This window comes from Myotis davidii, unplaced genomic scaffold (genome assembly GCF_000327345.1).
Source record: "Myotis davidii unplaced genomic scaffold, ASM32734v1 scaffold539, whole genome shotgun sequence".
NCBI lineage: Eukaryota > Metazoa > Chordata > Mammalia > Chiroptera > Vespertilionidae > Myotis > Myotis davidii.
This window is the reverse complement of record NW_006290028.1, coordinates 1,988,222-2,012,253: the sequence shown is the minus strand read 5'-3', so window position 1 is coordinate 2,012,253 and position 24,032 is coordinate 1,988,222. Positions and strand designations below refer to the sequence as shown.

Genomic DNA, 24,032 nt, shown 5'->3' with positions numbered 1-24,032 from the left:
AGTTACAGTGAGTAACTACCCGCCTGGCACTTAGTTAGGGGGTTTTATTCCCTCCCTAACTTCAGGGAAAAATCCCTACCTGGGGAAACAACCTTTCTCAGAGAGGTGACCTTGGTTAAAACACATAGTGCCAAGAAGGTGAGCAAACATATTAAGAACAGTATGCCATATATGCCAGGTCCCTTGAAACAGCAAGGATGGACCGGCTCCCAGCATACAGAAACTAGTAGGAGGGGCAGAGGCATAGAATGGGCTGGTCCAACACAGATTATGCTATAAATATTTCTATTTAAAATGGTATTAAGTCCAATTTTTCTTAAATTAAACATAACTTAAAAGAATCCTATCTTTAAAAAAATTTCCCTCACAAAAGACCTATTTCCTAAAAGGTATTTCTAATGTTTTTAAAAAAAACAAATTAGAAGAAACATTAAGAGAATAAAGCCATTCTTGTTTTTATAAAACTACAGGTTTGTATTTTAGAAGAAACAGATGAGGGAATAGAGGTTGAATAATTTGCCTAAGATCACACAGTCTGTGGTACAACTGGACCTGGAGCGCACTTATAGCTGATTCTTTCCATTATATAAATTTGCTTCCCTAAGCCAGTTTCCTCTTTTTAAAGGTCAGAAACTGGGCGTCACCGTGGGCAAGCATTATTGTTATTTTGATTCACCAGCAAGGCAATTTTGGTGGATCGGATCACTGTTCCTGACTATTCTCTCTCCTCTGGATTAAGGAATCATCTATCATCATCTTGTTTGCCCAAGAATCTAATAAGTGTATACATTTTCCCACCTCAGTGACTGTGGCCTTGGCCTTGGGGCATGCTTTCACCAATGGAATGTGAACAGTCATGATATTTGCCACTGTGTATGGAATTACACTCAATGGGATTGTAGTCCTGCCCTCTGCCATGAAAACAGCAGATTCCAGATAGAAACTACAATTCCAATTTTGGCCCTGAATGAGAAGATATATGGAGCTCTGCAGAGCCCACAGAGCTGTGGCTGACTTGCTCACAGCCCTCGTGTAACCTGAGTATGAAATAAAGTTTGCTGTTATAAGTTACCAAGCTCCTGGGGTTATTTGTTACCACAACAAAAGCTAATGCAGCACAGTTTCTTGCAGAAAAGTGTTTGCTTTCTCAACCTCCAAGTTGCCTCCAATTGTGTAATACTTATGAATGCAGGCTGTGAGGCTATGTTTGTGAGCCGTTTAAGTACTGCGTATATATGAAATAATTTGAGAAAGAGTTGAAAAGGATAAGACACAGGGGGAAAGACAGGTGTCAAAGGTCTAGATTGCCTTTGATGAAAAAACAAAACAAAACAAAAACCTATGGTGAAAGCCTACTCTGTTGGCAGAGAGACAAAGATGAATCCGAAAATTGGAGTTTCTTTCTTGTACTTTCTTTCTCGACCACATGAAGGACTGTTGGCATCAACTAAAATACGCTTTCACCCAGAAGTGCCTCGTTCTGAAATGGAAGAAGCTGAGGAAAAAGATGCAATAAAACCAAATGAATCTATGCCAGCAAATCACCGTGTGACCTTGAGGAAGTCATTTTCCTTCTGGCATCAGTTTTTTTCATTTGCAAAATGAAGAGGCTGAACAAGAGTCTCTTACTTCCCTTCTGGCTCCGGCATTCTATAATTTGATTGCCTCCAACTCATTAGTCCTGACTGGCTTGAATGGGACCCAGTAGTATTGAGGATAATCATAGGAATCCATCAAAATGTAGCCCAAAGAAGGCAATCTTGAGACTCAAATGAGAGAATGTGGGGAAACTGCTTTGCACACTGGAAAGGGCTCTATTGTACACTTCTTCAGTGAAGAACAGAGGGCAGATATGCTCTTTATCCCCCAACCTGCATTCCTCTAGCAGCCTTCCCCCTGCTTTTAATATTCAGCACCTTTTAGGACATTCTGTCTACCTCACTCATCCTCTTTACCCAACAAAACTGTTTTCTCCTTTCATCACAAAGAAAAGGGGCTCTATGGGAGGGCAAAGGAAGGAGAGAAGAAATCCAGTCTTCAGAGTTCAACAGATCCAGGCTGGAATCCCCATGTCTCTTTTTATTCATATAAAAAATGGGAATACTTGCCTACTTCTGAGAACTTATCATTTGTTCTCAAAATTAAATGATAGTAAAAAAGCTATGGTCCCAGATAAGTACTCATTTACAGCTGTGATGATTATGAAAGTGGTGGCATGGAGACAAACCTAAATCCTATATAGAATTTTGAGGGCTGGACAATGAGAGAGGAGAGAAAATAGCCCAGTTAGAGGGGAATGTGGAGGGGGGCGGGGTAAAGGCGCACGGATAGGTGTAAAAGCAACAAGGCTGGCAGTGTGAATGTGGGTGAGCCATATGTCCCTCAGGGAAATCAGAGTAAGAGTGTCATGCAAGGGAGCATAGAGAACTGCATGGAAAGCTTTGAATACCAAGCTGGAGGGTCGTAACCCAGTAGGTGATGGGGATCCCTGAGGGCTTTAGGTAGTGAGAGGGCTGGTGCATCCTGGGAAAGGAGCTGCCTCCCCCTCCCCCCCCCCAACACTGAGATGTGGGGATGGAAAGCCATAGTCACCTCCCCATAGGAAAGCTGCTGCTGCATTCATCTGAGCTAGAAATCTGACTACAGGGGAACATCGGACTGCACCTTGAATCAAAACACATGTCAGAGAGGTAGAAAACATTTATTCAAGATCTTACAAGTCCAATTTTCTTCCTTTCAATCTCTTAAGAGAATCACTAGTTTTAAACCCAAAACAGTAAAAATTCCAGGTAACAAAATTAGCCCTGAACTCCACTTCTGACTGGGGCTTAGTAAGGTTGCTTTCATTGCTTGCTTTTCTTTCAGCAGTCTTAAACCCACGTCCTCAGTGGGTCTACTCTGCACCCAAAAGTTTGTTCCAGCCAAAGGTGATGCCCTTGCTACTCAAAGTAAGGTCCTCAGAGTAGCCACATCAGCGTCTCCTGGGGCCTGTTAGAAATGTGGATTCTCAGGTCCCTACTGGGCAGAGCTGGAATTTTAATAAGAAAACCACATGCTTCCTTCACATTAAGGCTTGAGAAGCACTGGGAATCCAGGAGTTCTCTCAACCACAAGGAAGTCAGAGCTGGTCTAATCGCTTCACTAAACAAATGAGTAACTGAGACCCAGAGAGAGGAAAGAACTGGGTTTTCCAAGGTCACACGCAATAAGCATAATTGGTACAGTGAACTTAATAACAATATACCATGAAGTATAATAAAAATAATTCCCCATAGCTGACTGGAGATGAAGCACAGTAGACTGGGAGCCACCTGATTTTGGAGTTAACCCTGTATGAGATTTACAACACAAGTGGCCAACTCACTTTATTTCTCTGTGCCTCATTTTCCTTTTCTGAAAAAAAAATTTGATAAAGATGTGAAGGTTAAGTGCAGTAATGTATGCGGAATATGTACCACAGTCCGGATGCTCAGTAACTAGTAACTATGATAGTTTGGAGATGGGACCAAAACCTGACACTTCAGCATCCTACCTACTGTCTTTTCTCCTATGTTACTCACAGAGTCAACGCAAGTTCTACTATGGGGCACAGGTTCCTAACTTAATGGGAGTCTCCTTGCAGGGCAGATGGCTCCTCTGGGTGTTCCTTCCCCGGCACCTGGCTCCCTCTTCCCGGGGCACTTAGACACCTACAATGGCTGCTCTCCACTAGCGTGTGTCTCACCTTAGAACAGGGACCATGTCTTTTCTCTCTGTCTGCCCAGGGCATATCACAGTAAGTGTGCAGCAGATGGAAGGGTCAGAAGAGAGAAGGGAGAACGGAAAGAAGGAGGTAGGGAGGGGTAGGGGAGCTGGGAGATGCTGGGTGTCAGAAGGCAACCATTTTACAGCATGATGGATTCGTTCAAAGAAACAGCTTGACAGTATGAAATTCATCTTTTCATGACTGTGACAACGCTAATACATTTATTTCCCTTCTGAAATTAACTTTCTAATATTAAGAAAGGTCAAAATGAACTGCAGAAAAATGAGACATTTTGTCATTTTTAACAAATTATACCACAGTAGACTGTCAGGTTAAAGGGGTTGCCATTTTGAAATCTAAACGCTGCAGCTGGTTGCTTAGTCAGAGCTAATGCTTGTCATCTGCTCTTGCCCTTCCCACACACACCTCTCTTCGGCCCAAATAATAAACCTCAAATATCTCAGCCTGGTATACTGAGACCCTTTAGAATCTGATCACTTTTTAAAAGTCCACTCCTTCCCCAAAGGGACACTTTATATCAGCCAGACCCACCTCCTTCCCTCTGTTCTCCTCATCCTACATACTTTTGCTCATGTGATGTCTCCTGTCTGAACTGTCGTCTCTCCAACTATATCTACCCTTTCTCTGCCCTTCCTATCCAACACACTAGCTGGCCCCTTGTTCCTCAGGATTTGACTTGTTCTGGCCTGAGTCTGCCACTTCTGCTCTGTTTGCTTAGAGTTAGCCCTGACTATGACTTGAACCATGAACTGCTTTTGCTTCTCCCATACCTTGCTCTGTGCCGTAGAAAGAGTTGGTTGTCTAGAAGGGAACACTGAATATAGGTGCTTTGTTAAAGAGGAAAAAGAGAAAAAGGAAACAGTGATGACCCTCTGCCTTGCTCCTTCTGCTCCTCTCTTCCTTCCTTCATCCATCTGTGTTCTCAGCCCTGGGCCAGACTAGGGCCCCCTGGAGTCAGAACTACACTGGAGTCCTGTCTCTGTCTCTTGGGAAAGTTACTTCATAAGTGCAGGCCTGTGTTTCCCTATCTGCAAAACAAAATTATAATCTCTATCTCACAACATGGCAGTGAGGGTCCCATGAATGCTTGTATGTGAATGTGCTCTGAAACCTGCATATCTCTGTGACAAATTAGTGGAAAAATGATGACAAGACCCATGTGCTAGTGATGCATCCCCAGGGCCTAGAGGGCTTGTGCTTTCGGCTGATGGCAGTCACAAGGCCTGGGTGAGGCCCGGCTCTGCAGTACTGTCTCCCAGTGTGGCCGGCTCCCTGCCTGTGCTCATGTGATCTCTCTCTACATTCTCTTTCTATAAAAGATGGGTTTGGAGCACTTGTTTAGCTTCTATAACTCTGAAGTTCTCTGGTTCCACGTAGGGCAAAGTGAGCTCTGAGAGCCTAGAAGGCCAGAAGTAACGTACTAATTCAAGGTCAACTGTGGCCAAACCAGAAGTTAGGGATGTGGACATCCTCAGGTGGTGCTGACGATCTGTGGATGAAGAGACACCCTGAGATGCAAACCTTTCGACTGCATCCACATTAGCTGATCCCACTTAGGACCTGGCTTCTGATTTACCCACCCTATCAGTCTGTGAATTCCTTCTGGACTTCTTAAACCAAGCACTCTTTATAGTGGCGGGGGAGGGGCAGGATATCCAAAGCAATGAATGAACCTGGTATGTCCATTTATAATGGCAATCGAACCTAAAGATAATACAGGTAATTATGAACATTTGCTATCAAAAGGTGTCATCATACTCAAGAAAAAGCTAACTCAACAGAATTCCTCTCTTCTAGGTTGGCCATTTGTGTCTTTTAGAGATAAAGAGGAGACCCCTGGGGAATGCTGGCCCCAGGGTTCTGGAGGATCACATTCCCTGGTATCTACTCTGCCCCTGGCGGCACTCCCCTCTGCTGCACCAGGGAATGGGCCTTGGGATTGGCAGATGTGACCTTCCTTCCCTGCTCTGCCACAACCAGTGGTGGGACCTCTTAGGTTCTAACAGCTTTTCATCTCTTCCCTTCATTGGCTGACATTGTGCTGATGTGTTAGGTACCACGCTCTGGGCAAGAGAATGCAGAGGTGACAGAAATGTCGTTTTATCCCTCAAGAAGTCCACAGTTGAGTTGACAAAAACAAGCACATAAAGCAATCAGCATGATACGGAGGATATAAGTGTGGACCAGGAGAGATTACGGTGGGGGTGGGGCATCAGGGTGTCATTCACTCTGAGCCCTGGCTTCCTCACCTAAGAAACAGGGATAATGGCATCCATTCCACACAGCTGTTATGCCAATCAGATGAGACAAAGCCTAGCACTTAATAGAAGCTCAAGAAATATCAGCACCCCTCTCCCCTTCGAGGGCCTGAGAGGACAGTACTTTAAGGTCAAAGACTTAGCAGACTGAGAAGGGCCCAGGGTAGGAAGAAAGGGTGCAATTTGATCTTTGCTCTGGGGACAGGGAGAGAGTCCCTGCTATGCTAACAAGGAAGGTGAGGAGTTGGCAGACATCCTAGAATGTTAGTAGCTTGGATGTGAGTGCCTCTGGGATAGGAGTTTGAACAGAGAGGGTAGAAATACAGTGGATGGATGGTTGGATGGTAGGATAGAAGGGTGGCTAGTTAGAAGATGGGTCCTGATTGATCCATGGGTTTGCTGGCTTTACCCGAGGGACTGGCTCAGAGACATGCAGTTGTCCCTGATGAGTTTGGTTTTGTTTTATAAAGTAAGGCCCCTCCTCCTATCTGTCCCCTCCTCCTTCCTTGATTTTCCCCCCATTTTCTTTCTTTCTTTTCTTTCTTTTTTTTTTTTTTGTTGTTGTTAATTCTCACCTGAGGATATTTTTTTCCATTGATTAAAAAAAAATATGGAATTTGCGTGCCATCCTTGCACAGGGGCCATGCTAATCTTTTCTGTATTGTTCCAATTTTAGTATGTGTGCTGGCAAAGCAAGTATTCCATTGATTTTTAGAGAGAAATATTGATGTGAGGGAGAGTGAGAGAAACACACCGATTGGTTGCCTCCTACATGCACCCCGTCTGGCCCTGGGGATCAAGCCTGGAACTGAGGTACATGTCCTTGACCAGAATCAAACCTGAGACTCTTCAGTCTGAGGGCTGATACTCTAACCGAACCAGCTAGGGCTTTCCCCCAGTTTTAAAGTGATCATATACTTGTGGAAAAATTGTTGGGAAATATAAAAAAGCAGGGGGGAGGGAAACAACCCCAGTACCCAGAAATAGCACTGTTAACATCTAATTTACATCCATTCTTTTTGAGTGTTTTAAATCTGCTCTTTTTGTATGTCTTAACATATAATACACAGGCAACTTTGTCTTCAGCATTTTCTTCAGTTAAAATTACAGTATAAGCATCTTTACAATATTATTAACTCTTCATAAACATCCATTATGAGAATGTATCGTGAATCACTTAATCAGTTTCCCACTGTGAGGCAGTTAGATTTTTCTCGGTTTTTCATTATTTATACTAGTAAATAATGATCTGTAGACTTTCCCCCCCAAAATCTTTATTCACATTTCAGATTATTTCAGCCTGGGTTTCTAGCACTGCAATTGCTGGCTGAAAGCTACAAACACAACAATATATTTTAAACCCCAGAAAGTCATAGTAACATTTTCCCCTCTCTTTTGCCTTCCACATCTTCCCTGCTCCCTGCTGGAGGGTTCCCGAGGCTCTCAGGATCAAATCCAAGCTTTCCGAGGCAGCCCACAGTGCTTCCCACAACTGGGCTCTGCCTACCACCAGCCCCGCCTCCCGCCCTTCCCACATGCTCCCCCCAGCCCACTACAGCCAACTCCTCAGGATTCCCTGAGTGTATTCACCTAATGCTGTGTCTTCACACACGTGGCTCCTTCTGCCTGTAATGCTTCCCCCAGTTTTTGTCTAAACAACTCCTCCTCTTCCTTCAGAATTCATCTCTGGAGGTCGCCTCTCTCTAAGTCCAGGTGAGCTGACCTGCTTTCCCACGTGGCACCCAGAGCTTTTGTCTATCACAGTGCTTACCACCCTGTCCTGCACTCATTGCTTTACTGAGTCTGGAGCCCTAGCCCAGGGATTTACAAACTTTCTAGCCCATGGATCCTTTATTCAAACACATTTCTTATCCTAATAAAGGTGAACATCTTTTGAGACTCTATGTGCCTGGCAGAGTGCCTTAAGCAAGCCACTCCAGTTAATCCTCACAACAACCTCTAACAAAGGAGGAAACTGAAGTTTAGAAGGTTTAAAGAACCCATCCAAGACAGCAATGCTATCCAGGGTTGAAATAAGATTTAAGTCTGGGCCTTTGCCTGAGCTCTTAATCACAGAATTATCCTGCTCTGGTTAAAATAGATAGGAGCCCTGTGGGAGGGGTCCTCAGGCCTCCTGCAACAACTCTCTTAAAGCAGTTTGAAAACCACTGCTTTCTTCTGAATTACTGCTTCTTGAGGGAGGGTCTGTTCCTGATTGCCTTTGCATTCCAGCCTATGGTGTCTGGGCAAAGAAAATGCATATTGATGGGTAAAGGAATGATATTTTTTTTCTGCTCAAGAGCACAGGGAAGCTCCTCTTTCATCTACACACATTACTAGCTTTGAAGTGAAAGCAGCACTATGAGCTGGAATGACTTGCTGGGTGGGAGAGCATTGAGGCTCACTGGCCAGACAGCCAGGCCGGGCCCAGGCTGTAAAATGCCTCACAGCCAGACACCAGGGCCAGCACCAGGCTTGGGAGGTGGGCGTTGGTACTTCGGGAGGATGGGGCAATTTCTTTCTCTGTTCTTTTCTTAAATATGTTTTTATTGATTTTTAAATAGAGAGGGAGAGCTAGAAACATTGATGAGAAAGACACATCTCTCGGCTGCCTCCTGCATACCCCCTCCTGGGGATCAAGCCTGCAACCCAGGCATGTGCCCTCACAGGGAATCAAACCCAGGAGCTCTTGATCCATGGAATGACACTCAATCCACTGAGCCACACCAGCCGGGCGGATGGGGCAATTTCTTGATGAAAGGTTAAACAGTCAGTTCTTGCTGGAAGCAGTGATCAGTGTGGTCCCTTTCATCAGAATTCAGCTCTCTCCACCAGGGTAAATAATGGGCTCATTAGGCATCTGGCTTACTTGATTTCCCATGGCTAAGGCCAATTTCGGAAACGCAATGTGCTGTTTGATGTACCAGCATGAATTCATCCTGGGCTCGAGAGCCTCCCAACAGTAACAACTGAAAATAACTCTCGGAAAAGTTCCACACGTTGAACACAAGGCACCGGAAACGGAACCTGTGCCATTTTAGGCGGGCTTGGCTGAGTGCCTAGGCAGGTAGTGGGCTGTATACAGACTCCAACCTGCTCAAACCAGGGGCTGGAAGGGGAGGAGTCCACTGGAAGGGAGAGAAATGACTGGGGTGGGTTCATTGGAAAAGTTCTGTGAGAGATGACCCAGAGGAACTGGAGTCGCTGGGTAAGTAGAAGGAAGTTATTGCAGGAGTGGCAGGTTGCCCACAGAGACCCCTTTTTAGCTCATTGTGGCCTGGATAATTGGTTGCCATGAGGCAGGGAAAGTGGGGAGGCCAGCTTGGTCTAACCTAGACACCAGGGTAAGGGGCACAGACCCTGGTGGCAGAGAGGGAGCGAAGAGAACTTCAACATTTGTGGGTCTGTGATGGAGGGCGTACAGGGCTGAGTTCTAACACTTGGGAATTTCTGAATTCATGAGCTAGAGGAGAGGCTCCATATGTGGGAGCTTTTTGTGACAAGGATTCAGTAGGGAGGAGCATGAAGGAGGACGATGAGCCCATGGCAACGCAGTGCAGTAAGAGAATTGTGGAGGTCTGAGAAAGAACAGTGGGTTTCTTTGGGATGAGTGAGGGCTGTCCTGCTGGGAAACCAGGGTCAGGAGACGTAGCTACCAAGAGTTCCCCAAACACTCATCAGGTGCCTACCAAGTGTGGGGCTCTGCCAGGTGCTGGAGGTGCAGGCGGGAAGAGAGGGGCGCTGTCCATGAGCAGCTCGGACCATAGAAAGCAGGACTCTGTCACTGACACACCAGGATGTGCACTTGTGGACCCAGCTCTGTGGGATGCCCGCAGACACCCAAACAACCGCCCTTCTGGAGAGATAGCACTGTCATCAATGCTTAGGGGGTTCTCATGGAGCCACCAGGGTGGGGGGTCGTGGGGCCCACCCTGCTCAGGGCAGCAGAGAAGTGAGGGGCAGAGCCTCTCACTGGGGCGGGGAAGGGGTTGTAATGTAGTTGAGACGATGGAACCTACCGTCAAAGGAGATGGTACTATGGCACCAAGCCCATGGAATACACTCTCTTGCTATGGAATAAACTTCCAGATGAAAGGAACAAAGTCACTAACACAGGGTATCCCAAAAAATATATGCACACTTTAACAGCTAATAGCTGTTAAATAAAAATTAAATGTCTTTAAAAAAAAATTCTCTTTATAATTATTCAAAGTGTGTGTGTACATTTTGGGGACACCCTGTAGTTATAGAAGAATAAGGAAACAAGAGTTCATCGTGGGTCAGAGGGCTCAGGGGAATCTTAGATAAGGGGGGCCTGGAGGTGGGTTCTGAAGAAGTAGAATTTTGAGAGTGACTAAGTGTGTCTTGACTTGGAATACTTCTCTTTACTCAGCAAATCTCCATCTTTCTTCAGAACTCTGTTAGGATGTTAATCCCAGGTCTTAAGGAGTGGATTTCCTCTTTCTTGCCTCTCTCCCAACACCCATTCATGGGGGCAGGCGCCCTGTGCTGGGATGTCAGGGATATAGAATGACGAAGATGAAGTCCAAGCCCTCAGTGGGATCACGATCTGTGATGGGTATGGGAGCTGGAGGAAGGTGGGCAGTGAGGTGAGTACTATAATAGCCAAGTGCATAAAATATTAATAGCTCCATTTTTCATATAACTACTATTGAAGGTTATTTATACATATCTTATCTTGAGAGAAATCCCATGAGATGGAAATTGTTCATCCCAATGTACAGACAGGGGAAATAAGACACAGAGCGTTTAACTGAACTGACTCAAGGGGAACCTTGGAGAAGCTTTGCTGATCCCCATGCAGTTGAAACAATGTGCATCTAGTCAGTTGGCGAGACGTATCCAGGGCCTTTCAGGATGAAAAGATGTGAGAGAAATTGAAGCAAACAACCAACTTGACAGGAATATTACTCTTAGGCGAGAGATCCATCTCTCTACCCTGCTTGCTGCCAAAGTCAAAGTTATAATCCAGAGAGTTAGAAAATCCATGCCTTTTATCACAGGTGGAGAAGTTGCCCTTTAGAAAAATAATGATTTCTCTTAAAATCCCTTAAAGTTTCATAAAGCATCTCAAGCCATTGTAGGAAAAGCTGTAAAAATTGCATGAACCCAAAGCACTCTCTGTTCTCAGAGCTCCCTGCACAATTACGTTCACTTCTAGTCTTTATTCCCACATTGAACCTTTCGCCTGGTGGCTATTTACTGATTTCTTGGGCCAGGTTGGCAGAAGTGGGGAAACCCTGGAGTAGAGCCAAGTAAGTGTGTAACCGGCGCTGGTGGTGTGAGCACATTTAATCCATCCCAGGTGAAAGCTCCAGCAGCTGGCTGCAGGCCGGCCATTTCAACGGGACACCCCTCTCCTCCTCCCCCAGGCAACACTCTCCCTTGCCTTTATAAAAGGCTTCCATTCACATGCATTAGCCTCTTCGACCTGAGAAGTAGCAAGTCAGGGATTGTTCCTCCCTGTTAGCAGATGGGCACACTGAGGCTTAGGAAACATCTGCATGTGCTAAGCACCTGCATTCACTGCCGGCTGTCCTTCCCCTGCAGCTGCCAGGATTGTTCGCCTTATCATGGAAATCCTGCCTTTCTACATACTAGTATAATCAGCAGATAACTACAGGCCGTCATAGATTCTTGGAGCCAGAAAGGCCCTTTAGAGATCATCCTTCAAACCCTACAATGTATACACAGGGGGAAATGAGAGACCCGGCAAGGCGAAGAAATGTGCCCAAGAGTACCATGCACATGCGTGGCTCAGCCACTCTGGCAGGGCCTCAGTGCTGTCAGCTCCTCTCACTGCCTCAAAGACAATCCCACTCGGTTCCAGCTGTTCCCTGCAGGGGATCTTTGGGATAATAAAGTCAAAGACATGGGGATCAAAGAAAGCCTCAGTGAGACAGTCTGCCAATGGCCCAGGGGTGTGGTTTTCATCAAGGGGGTACTGCCTCTTCTAGGGGTGGTTGACATCCTGCCACGCTGAGCAAAGAATTTCCCACCCAAATGCCATGGCTGAGGTCACCACCCTCCTTGTTGACTTCCAAGTGTGTTATGTGGGGTGAAAATGGGGATGCCCCTACCCTTTACCCATTATCCCCATCCTTCCACCAGCAGGATTCTCCCCTTCCTTCCCCGTCCCTGTCCTCGGGTTGTTGGGGATGAACACGCAGGTGCCCCTTGGCTTCCAGCGAGGAGCTGCTATTGCAGGACCTTCCTGTCTGGTGACCCAGTGAAACCTCTGCTCACACTGTGAACAGACCTCATGGCTGCCTCCTTCTGTGGTAATGCAGTAGTGGACCTGTGCCTGGCCGTGTGTATGTGTGTGTGTGTGTGTGTGTGTGTGTGTGTGTGTGTGTGTGTGTGGTTTGTGTGATTATATATAGCTATATACTCATTTACTATGTTTATGTCTTTATGTAGATGCATTTTCTGTCTTATGAATGTAAATGCATGCATTTTCTGCAAATTTCTATGTTGTGCATCTGTGTTTGTGTAGCAGGAGTGAGTGCTGGCTCTGTGTGTTTGACCATGTCGCCATCCACTCTGTCATATCAGTGTGTTACAGTTTAGTCATTTATTTAATAGAAAGAGAGTGGCTTATCTTGAGGACTACAGGAGGTGAGCAAGAGGAAAAAAAAAATAAAAAAAAAGCCCAGTCCTGTGTTGCTCTATTTTAAAAACCGCTCTGTGTTGTTATGGCAGCTAATTTTCCTTAAATGATTTAAGAAAACGGATCTGCCTAAAAGAACTGCAGCCAAGTTGTTATAGCAACACAGGCCTTTCTCCTCTAGGAAAAGGGGGGCCATCACCCCAGAGCGTAGAAACTTCTCTAAACAGCAACCCATGGGCTCTGGGGGACTCGGAGCACAGGAAGGGCAGGGGGGACCCATTCACCTCCCAGGAAGTTCAAGGGGCTCTTAGCAATAGCCCCGGCCACACTCCAGTTCAGGTCTCCTTGTCCTTCACCTTGACTCTTGCAGTAGGCACCTAGAGATCTCTCTTCTCCGAATTCCTCTTAGCTCCTCTGACCTACTGTCTCCACCGTAGCCTCAGTAATTCTCTAAAGCACACACTCTACTCATATTCATCTGTGCATTCGGCGTTCAGCATATTATTCTCCATGGAGCCACGTTCTGTGCTATGTCCTGGGTGTGAATAGGTTGTGTGCTTAACTGGCATGTCAGGAACCTTGGCCTCTACCCCACAGGTAATGGGGAGACAGTGAAAGCTGTTAAGCATGAGAGGGAGACTCAGTTGGATTTAAATTTTCGAATGACTCTAGAGCAGGTTCTCAACCTGTGGGTCGCGACCCCTCTGGCGGTCGAACGACCCTTTCACAGGCGTGACCTAAGACCATCCTGCATATCAGATATTTACATTACAATTCATAGCAGTAGCAACATTACAGTTATGAGGTAGCAACGAAAGTAATTTTATGGTTGGGTCACAACATGAGGAACTGTATTTAAAGGGCCAGAAGGTTGAGAACCACTGCTCTAGAGTATCTAGTTTGGGATAGTGAACGGACGGCAATACTATTCATTGATCTCTCCCTTGCTCCGCTGTGTTAGACGGCTCTCCATGGACTTATATTGATTCCAAGATTGAGAAAGGGTGTGTGCTGGAATTTTCCTGACAAGTGGTGTTTTGTTTCATTGCCTTGATTTTTTTTTTTTGCAATCATGATATTTAACTCAATTAAAACTCAATTTAAAAGAGGGCCTAGGACTTTGATTTTATTGCAGTGGTTCTCAACTTTGGCTGCACATTAGAATCACCTGGGAATCTTTTTAAAATCCTGATTTCTGGGCCGTATCAGTTGGCTGGAGCATCATCTGGTGCACCAAATGTCGCTGTTTCGATTCCAGGTCAGGGCACATGCACAGGTTTTGGGTTCAATCCCCAGTAGGGGGCGTGCAGGAGGCAACTGATGGGTGTTTCTCTCTTACACGGAAAGATTGAGGCTGTGAGTGTAAAGGCCAGAAGCTGTCCTGGCAGCTCAGACAGCTCTGGGCAGAGTGATTATGATGACTATGTGACAGTCAAGGTCAGGAGAGAAATGCATTTAAAAGTAATAGGGCAGACCCTTGGGGCACTGCAGTGTTTGCAACTGGACACAATGACTCTTTAGTCAAATGTTAATTTGAATCAGATCCAAATAATGTTTTGGAGGATCTGCTACTTCAATCGTACTGTACTAGGTGCTTTCACATAGCTTTTAAGTAGAGAGGCCATAATTTATCATCCAAACCGGGAGACTTATAAGAGGGAAGGGAACAGTATTAACAAATACTCTAGGACAACAGGCATAAGCCACAACTGTCCCCAGGCAAGCTGAAATGTATAACCATTCTACTTGTAGATCATAGTTGGTGCTTTTTTGGGTAATAAGACACAATTTATAAATCTCTAGTTATGGGTATTTACTTGTTTAATATCTATTTCCCCACTAGGGTTTCACTCACTATTAGAATCACAATGACTGATGTATAGAAATTCCTTGGTAAGTATTTGTGGAAAGAATGGGGTAAAAGACAGGACAAGGACAGGGGGAGACAGAAGAGACCAAGGGAGATGGGGTCCTGTTCTAGGCCAGGTCCTTGCTTGGGGCATAAAGGAGCCAACTTTCAGGAAGAGTACAGACTACACAATGAGCTCAGCATCCAAGTGTGTTTATAAGACCAACCAGCTGACAATCAACCTATTCGTGGCACCAGGAGTGCCCTGACAGCTCTGCAGCTCAGTCCTGTCTCATCTGTGTTCTGTGACATGGGTGAGTGCCTGGTAGATTGTGAGAAAATCAATGAATTCTGATTTGTGATGGCAACGGCAGGCTGAAGCCTAACCGCCTTCCTTTGATTCTTCCCCCATGCCTTGGCTCCCTGGTTCTCCCCTCCAGGATTCTACTAAAACACCCCTTTGTTCCTATTATCAACCAGGTCAGAAAATGGGTCGGAGCTGTGCTCTTTAAGAAGAGGTGGCAGGGGAAGAAAGCACTGTGATTCTATCAGGGAAACTGCAGTTAACCCAGAGGTCAGGTGGAGGTGGGCAGGTGGGAACCCAGGGGACCATAAGCACTTCCTGGGAAACTTAGAAGCAGCTTCTGTCTGCCAAGAAAGCTGGTCAGGATGGCATCGAGGGTCCAGGGGAAGAACAGTGCTTGTGAGCAGTTAACGCCTTTTGTAGACAGGGAAGGAGGAGCTGGAGAAGGAAGCAAGTTTAGGAAAGCAATGGCTACACAGGCACTGGCTAAAAAAGATTTAGGAAAGCCAAGTTCATAGGAGGATCAAGATAACAATCACGTGAATTACATTGCACCTAAGGATTTACTTTTTCATTAACCTTTGCTCTAATATGCATTTGTTTTAAGTACACATTTTTGGCTCCTTCATCTCATGAGACCTCCACAATTGAGCCCAGTATTTGTGAGGGCTGCTCAATATAATGCTGCTTTTTAATTTAGGATATTTTTGTGGACATCTTCAAAGAGTTACACTGATGCATCTCTGAAATACCCCAACTCTGGGACTCTTGCTGTCTTAGCAATAACTATTTGTCACCTGGTGGCAGCCAGGGGCTCATAAAATTAGTCATCATCTGTAATCTCATTACAGCGTCTTCCAAACAACCGAGTCTCCTCCATGCGCCATTTTTACCAGTGTCACTTAGCTTCAAGTTGAACACTTTCAGTAAGGCAAAGTTCACAGTGCACATACCCATTTTATCATCAGCCATCTCTAATTATTAAAAAGTTCTATTTTTCTTTAGGCCTTCTTCTGCCTTTGGCTTCCACCTAAAGGATGTCTGTCCTATTCTCTCCCACAGCCCCTCAGAAGCATAATGATCATGGTCTGCCTCCTTTCTCTAAGTTGTGAAACCTTAATGTATTCTATTTCTTACAAAATCTTTCCCCGATGAGCAAACTCAGTAGGGACGCCCACTGTCCCCCTTCTCTCTGGAAGAGCTGGCGCTCTGGAACAAGGTCCAGAGCACCATGCTATAATCTCTTATCTGGTTTCCTTGTTTTAGGTGGGAACAGGTTCACCATGCCACCACATTCCCAAGTCCAACCAGGAGCTTCCAGCAGGGTCGTCCTGTCCTTACAGAACCTTGCCTCTTGGGTCAGGTTTGACTTGCCTAGAGATGGACATGTCCTCCAAGCTAGGCCCTTCATAGTCTTTTTGGAACTGGGTCTAGAAAATGAGAGTGGGCCCCTCTACGGTGGTGGGAGCCACTGGGTGTGACGTTTGCCACATGCTCCCTACAGGTGGAGGAGGCTAGCCTACAGCCTTCAATTATATGAGATACTCCAGTACTCTTCTAGTGAACAATCCATTAAGCTAGTTCAAGTTGAATTTCTTTGGCTTGTAACCAAAGAGCCCTGGGAAAGGTGGATCTGCTCCAGTATATTTCCTTCATCCCGTGAGGCCCCCACACCTGAGGCCAGTGTTTGTGAGCACTTGGGTTTGTCCAATGCAGAGGAGACACGAGCAGACCTGGTTCCTCCCTGGTTTTGACCCTGTATTCCCAATTTGCAATTCCCAGTGAACTTCCCCAGTACAACACTGCTCTTTCCTGGGTCAAGCAGTAAGACCAGCAGCTGCTGAGGGGTTCAGTTACTTACTGGGTCATTGTACATCTGGATGATGAGCTGTTTTACCCCATACAGGGTAGGGTGGGCCCATGGAGAGGGATCCAGCCAGTGACGGTTCAGGTCAAACCCCATCAGAGAGCACCTAGGCAATCCCCAAAGGCAGAGTCAGTACAAACAGAACAAGTCAAGCTGCTCACTTATCAAAACATAGTTAAGAGTAGCAACAGTCTTGTCACTCACCTGGCATTTATTCTTTTGCCAGAGACATTTTAAAGCATTTCACATGTATTAATTAATTCAGTGCTTTCAATGAGCCTGTGGAGTCACTACAAGGATAATTAACACTTTACATAAGAAGAAACTGAGTCACAGAGAGATTCAAAATATTTCTGTGGAGGCCTTACTTCTGGGCCCATGCCCTGAGGCCACAGATACATGCACGTCTCCTAGATAGGGCAGCAGAAAACATGCTCAGGCCAAAGCCACCAGCATCCCCCTATTCCTTTCTCATATCCAGTTAATTTAGTCCTTTGTCTCTACTTTCAAAATATTTTGGGTTCCAAATATATATTCAGAACCCAACACCTTTGCATCATCTCCACTGATATCACCGTGAGTTTGGACCAAGGTCCAGAGTATCCTACATAATAAAAGGCTAATATGCAAATAGACCGAACAGCGGAACAACTGGTCACTATGATGTGCGCTGACCACCAGGGGGCATGTGCAGAACTTGGTGGGTGTTGGCCACGAAGGGATGGTGGAACAGGTGAGAAGGGGCACCAGACCAAGGGGGCTCCAGTTGCTGTCATCAGGGAAAGCCTTTGGTGGTTACTGAAAATGCTTTGCTCTTGGGTGCCGCAGTCCTCTCCAGTGCTTGCAGCTGCTGCCAGCAGACAGGGGGCTTGGCGGGGGGGGGATGTTGGGATGAGGGGGTGTGGCAGGAGGGGCTGGGCTGGGGTGCAGAGGATGAGCTGAGACCTGCCCCTGTGTCTACCGCAGCTTCATGGCCCACAGTTCCTTTCAAGGTGCATGAATTTGTGCACTGGGCCCCTAGTTATGCTATAATCTGTTATCTGGTTTCCTTGTTTCCACACCTGCATCCTCCCACTTCACCTTTAACACTATAGCCCTCCCCACACCCCACACCCCATTTTCCACACAACAGCCAGTGTATCCTCTTAAGACATAAGTCAGATTGTGTCCCTTCTCCTTGTGGTCCATCCTGCTGACCTCTCTGACCTCAGCTCCTACCAGCCCCTCTTGCTGCCTCTACACCAGACACTGCCTCCTCTCTGCTCCTCCAACACCTCAGGTTCCTCCTGACTCAGGGGGGTTATACAGGCTGATCTTCTTCCTAGAATTCTCTGCCTCCAGATAGCTGAGTGACTGACTCATCCTCATTTATTTCAAATATTTGACTGAATGTCATCTGCTCAGAGTAGGCTACCTGCCCACCTTCTCCATACCCTCCCTTGGGCATTAAAGACCTTCACTAAGTCAAATGTGATCGTGACTTCTGGTTCTCCATCTCTTTCTCTCTTCTTCCTTTTCTTACCCCAGATCTGCTCAAAGCCCTGCTCATACTTGGGAGAAGTACCTCCTCCAGGCCTCTGTCCGTAGGCCTCCATCTGCTGGGCCTGTGCACATTGCTGGCACTGCCCAGGCCAACACAAGATCAGGTACAACTTCCAGAAACCCTGTGCTTGCTCCCAAGTCAAATCACCACTCTCCTCCTCTCTAATGCAGCCTCCTCCCGTCCTGAGAATGTCTCCCACCCTCATCCATCTTGCTTTTCTGATCAAGATTCGCCTATGGCTTTCCATTACCTGTGCAATAAAATTCTGCTTTTTGCAGGTTTTTAACCACAGTCAAATAGATAATGGCCATTATCTCTTTCTCTGCCCAAATTGGCCCCCTTTTTCTTATCTGCCCCTCTGTCCCACTATTTTACATCCCCATCTTATTTTCCAAGCTCCTCTATTTCCCTAAGCAATACAATTTTATCCCCTCTCAGATTACTACATTTGCATCCGCACTTACCACCCTATTCAGAAAAATAAAGGACTCCACTGGGGACCTACCTCTCCTTCGAGATGGTTGGAGTGGAGATGGTGATTAAATAATAATGACTTCCTCCTATTACTTAAAATCAGCATGCTGGGGACCCTATCCTATATAATAAAAGCCTAATATGCAAACTGTCCCCTCGACCTGGAGTTAGACCAGGGGGCGGGGCCAGGCCACCAATCACCTGCGGCCCCTCCCCCCAGTTAGCCCCACCTTCCATCAGCCTCACCACCGCGATGGGGGGCAGGACCGGCCAGTCAACCTCCCAGCTCCCCCAAGCCAGCCCTGGCCCAATCAGCACCCCTCATTGGAGGCAGGGCTGGCCAACCTCCCACATCCCCTCCCCACTGCTGGCCCAGCCCAATGGCCCCAATTGGGTCGGGGCAGCCAGACCCCTACCCATGCATGAATTCATGCACTGGGCCTCTAGTGGTAGATAACCAATGTTTTGTGGGGACCAATGGGGAAAGGCTTCATTGATGAAAAGCCATTTGAGTTGGGCCATGAATTTTTCCAGGTGTTGGGGACAGAAGGAACAGTGTAAGTAAGGAAAGGAACTGTGAAGTCCCCTAGGATGTTGGGGGAAAGGTGGATAGTTTGGTTTGACTGAATCATAGAGTACATAGTGAGTGGGTGGTGATGGTGAAGCTGTGGAGGGAGATGAGGGTGAAGGGCCTTGAAAGCCTGAGAGGGAGTTTTGTTATTTTGTCTTTGTATCACTGTGTTTAGACCAACCAAACACTGGTGTTGCCTTCTCATTGACTGCAGTGAAAACAGGATAGTCCTGCATACAGGCTACAACATCACCATCAAGGGAACACAATGGAGCATCTACTGACATTACTTTGCCCCAAGAGTTAAGTACTTTACTAGTACAAAATACTTTCTCTAAGTTGATGTTATGGAGTAGATTCTACTATTACACCCATTTTGCAGATGTGGAAACTGAAGCACAGAGAGGTTATAAACAACTTGCTTGAGAAAAAGTGATGTCAGGATTGTTGCACAAGCAGTTGGACAGTCCCTCCCTCAGGGTGCATAGTCCAACGGGAGAAAGAAGATATAATCACAGGCTCATGTCCATTTATAATTCAGGACAATGTTGTGAGGATTAAATGACATAACACATGTAACCAACTTAATTTAGCACAGATTCTGGCACATAATAGCAGCTCAAAATGTTATATTGCTGTAGAGTTTTATGCTTCATCCTTTATGACTAATAACCTTATAGTCCATTAGGGGCTTGAGTGGACAACGGTCAGCAATGGTCAGGTTGACATCCCATTTTTTCCTCAGTCTGGGAGCTGAGTTCATTCTGCCGTCCCAACATAGGAGGCATTTGTCCATTTTCTTTGGGGAATACCTGGCATGAAACCTTGTGATTAGATGGAGTGTGTTTGTGGTGGGGTGGGAGGGTTCTCTTTCCATGGTTCCGAGATGATGAGTCTTCTCCCACCACAGAGACATATGGGCCGATGCTCCCTTGTTGTGACCTGGCAATCATGTGCAGATCAGCTGCACCGGCTCTGTTAGGAACGTCTTCCTTCCTGGTAGCTGAACTTTGTCTTCCAGGGACTTTCTCCCTCCGTTTTTGCCTCGTGTGAGTGGAGTCACCCAGAACAAGGAGGCTACACTGTGAAGACCAGGGGCTCTGGGAGTCACAGTGAGATTTAAGTTTGGGCTATATTCTTTACCGGCTATGTGACCATTTTTAATTTTCTTTTTTAAAAACTTCTCTGGGTTTCTGTTTTATCATATGTATAATTAGTATAACAACCTTGACCTTCTGGATTGTGTACATGAATGAATGTAAATAGCCTGGCAGGATCCTCAGCAGAGAGAATATTGACTAAACAGTGGCCAGTGGTGGGGACTGCGGGCTTGTTGAAATTGTCATCTCCTAACTATCATCTCCTGCAGGGAGGCTTCTTGACTTACTCTCTGTAATGTGATAGGTGCTTCCCTCTGCTCCTATAGTATCCATCGCTCACCCCCTCAGAGTGTATACAGCACAAGATGCAGTCATGGCAGAGTCTGTCTTCCCCATGGGCCCATGATTTCCTTCAGGGCAAGGACAATGCCATGTTCATGCTTGGATTTCCATGCCTGACAAAGAACCAGAACTGTGGTAGACACTGAAGACGTTGTTGAGTGAACATTTCAGTTTTTTACAAGCATTTTCCTGTATCATATGATATATTCCCACAGTCACCAGCCACACAGGTGGGCTCCGTTAACAGGCAGAAGTGTTAGGAGCCAGAGATGGTGAGGCATTCTTCCAAGGTCACTTCACCACTCCTCCACACACCCAAGCCAGAATCCAGGTGTCCTGGCCCTGTGCCCTGTGGTCTGTCCATGTGGCCATGTTGCTTCCAGGAAGCCTCTTTGATTAAAAAAAGTGACATTCAAAACTGAAGGAAGAGTGTTCAGGTGAGAGATCCTGAAAGACTAGCCCCTTGATCCAACCATCTGCTGAAAATAGCGTGGCTGCCAATTCAAAGGCAACATGAACCTTCAGAGGATCCCGGAGTCTTTCAGAAGTGTGAGCATTTTTGAAACTCTTTAATGGGTAGTATCAGCTCTGGATGCTTTTTGAACTGACTTTTAAAGAATGCTTCCAATGGCAACCCATCTATCAGTAGGTGGGTTGCTGGGCGTCTTGTTCCAGCATCAAGAAGGGTTCAGCCCCAGGACACCATGCTTTTTATTCACACAACTTGTCCTGAGGCGAGGCAGAGGGTCAGGGTTTGGTACGGAGTCCATTGTCAGAATGGGGGAATTAGCCTACGGCTGTTCAGGTGTTTGGCCAGTAGGAGGCAATAACATGTAGATTAAAATGCCCTTTAACTGTCTGGCAGCCTCAATCAGTTTCCTATTCAGGTTTGGGGAAATGCCTTTAGACATTCCCAACAGGTGACTACATGTGTGACTCAACCCTGCTGAGTCCCCAAGTCTCATCAACCTTTTGATGAAACTCTTGAAATTATGACATGCTGGAATTGGTTCCCGGCAGTGGGTATTTACTAAACAAAACATCTTAGTAATGATGTAGGAGCCCTGGCTTAGGGGCCAGAAGCACAGGCCCCACCTCGAAAGTCTATATCATCTCAGGAGAGCCTCCTCCCTTCCTGAGCTCCATGTGTACTTCACTCACAGGTCTCTCTTCCAGCCCTCTCCTGTGATTCTAAAACATCAATGACTGGCTTTACCCAAGAGGTAGAAACATACAGGAAGCATACCTTTCCAATGAAGTGAAAATACAAAGAAAACAAAATACTCTAGAAAAAGGATGGATACAGGTTTTTAAAAGAAACATCAAATAGTAGAGAGTTACCAGTATCTTAACATTGGTTGCATTCATTTTTCAACATTTGATACGTGCATGGGACCTAATCCTTGCCACTGGGAGTTCCTGAGTCACTCTGAGCTTTGAAGAGGTGATGGGAGTGTGCCCAACCTCGGGGCATGAGAGAGTGAGAATTCCAGGCAGAGGGGTGGCATGTTCAGTCAGGGAAGTGAGAATGGTGCTTGTGTCCCTAACTAGGCTGTAAGCACCACAATAAGCTCTTTGGTGATTGCCAGTTTAGTCACTGAGTGGGAAATACTGGGTCTCTGCCTCCTTATGGCTCTTCTCTTCTGTTTTATAAAATTAATTTTTTACAGAGAGGAAGGGAGAGGGATAGTCAGAAACTTTGATGAGAGAGAAACATCGATCAGCTGTCTCCCACCCCCCCACCCCCACCCCCCACTGGGGATGTGCCCTCAACCAAAGCACATGTCCTGACTGGAATCGAACCCGGGACCCCTCAGTCCGCAGGCCGATGCTCCATCCACTAAGCCAAACCAGTTAGGGCTCTTCTGTTATTTTTAAGGATGAAATATCTACATGAGCTCAAAATCAGGACCCACATTCTGACAAGAATGGAACTATTGATGGCATCAATGAGTTAGAATATTTGGCATTAGGACCATTTTAGAAAATCTGAATTTATGGAAATCAAATTTATATGTGACCTCATAATATATGATTTCTTGCTATTGAGCCAGGGATACTCTTGAGTATCTTTTCTTTTTCCTTTCAAACTGTGAGCCCAATGAGGGCAGGGACTATGTCTGGGTCATCTTGCCCACCTCCACTCCAACTTATCTACTACAGACCCAGGTGCAGAGAAGTTTCAACATATCTGTTGAATAAAAGAGTGAATGAATAGATACACAAATGCATAAGTAAATGTCCTGAAAATCTGCAAACAAGATTTAGAAAATTACTTGATATTTTGAAAAATATTTAAGTATCTGTTATATGCTAGACTCTTTTGCAATAACCAAGTGAGGTAGGTATTATTTATCCTGTTTTATAAAACAGTGAGCTCTGGCTGGTATTCTCAGTGGTTAGAGCATCAGCCAACACACTAAGGCAGTGGTTCTCAACCTTGGCTGCACATTAGAATCACCTGGGAATCTTTTTAAAATCCTGATTTCTGGGCCTCATCCTCCAGAAATTCTTTCTTTGTTACTAATGTTGTGGCCCCACCCCACAACAAAGAAACAGAATGAGGCCCAGAAATCAGGATTTTAATAAGATTCCCAGGTGATTCTAATGTGAAGCCAAGGTTGAGAACCACTGCACTAAGGGTTTCAGGTTTGATTCCTGGTCAAGGGCACACACCTGGGTTGCAGGTTTGTTGCCCAGCAACAGTTGGGACATGTGTAGGAGGTAACCAATAAGTGTGTCTCAATTGATGCTTCTCTTTCTCTCCCTCTCCCTCCCTCCTTTCCACTCTATCTAAAAGCAATGAAAAAATATCCTTGGGTGAGGATTAACAACAACAAAATAAAGTTAATAAAATGCAAGAGAGATTTAACCTTGAGAAGGTCACTTGACAACTACTAGGAGATAGAGCCTGCATTTGAATCCATGTCTTATTGATGCCAGGATGGTCTACAGTGACCCCTTGAGATCTCCCCAGCTACTGGAGAATCTGTGTGATCTCTGAAAGAGATACTAAGCTACTCCTTTGCTCTCCTTGAACTGTACTGGTCTCTCCTCTCCTCAATGGCAGAGATGCAATGGCTCCTGAGAACATTAAAATGGCAAATAAATAGCTCCATCTCATGAAGGGCATCATGCTTCATCCCCATTGCAATAATGGCAGCTAGAATGAGAGCAATGATTTTAATTCCCCTCTTTATAATTTCCTTTTCATCTCCTGTAAAGGATGGAGAAAAACATAGCATGGTGGCTCCAGATCAATCTTGTTCTGAGCACCGTGGGGCTGCCTATTCCCAGAATGGTGCATTGACAAGCAGGGATGCATGG

The 24,032-nt window shown here is 45.9% G+C and overlaps 1 protein-coding gene across 1 annotated transcript in view; it reads right to left on the bottom strand.

Moving 5' to 3' along the window:
- Window positions 1–24,032, bottom strand: part of AGBL4 (ATP/GTP binding protein-like 4) — a 646,044-nt gene that overhangs the window by 55,811 nt on the left and 566,201 nt on the right. The window contains exon 7 of the mRNA XM_015563308.1: window positions 16,670–16,781. Coding sequence (XP_015418794.1) covers window positions 16,670–16,781 — 112 coding nt within the window. The remainder of the gene's footprint in view (window positions 1–16,669; window positions 16,782–24,032) is intronic.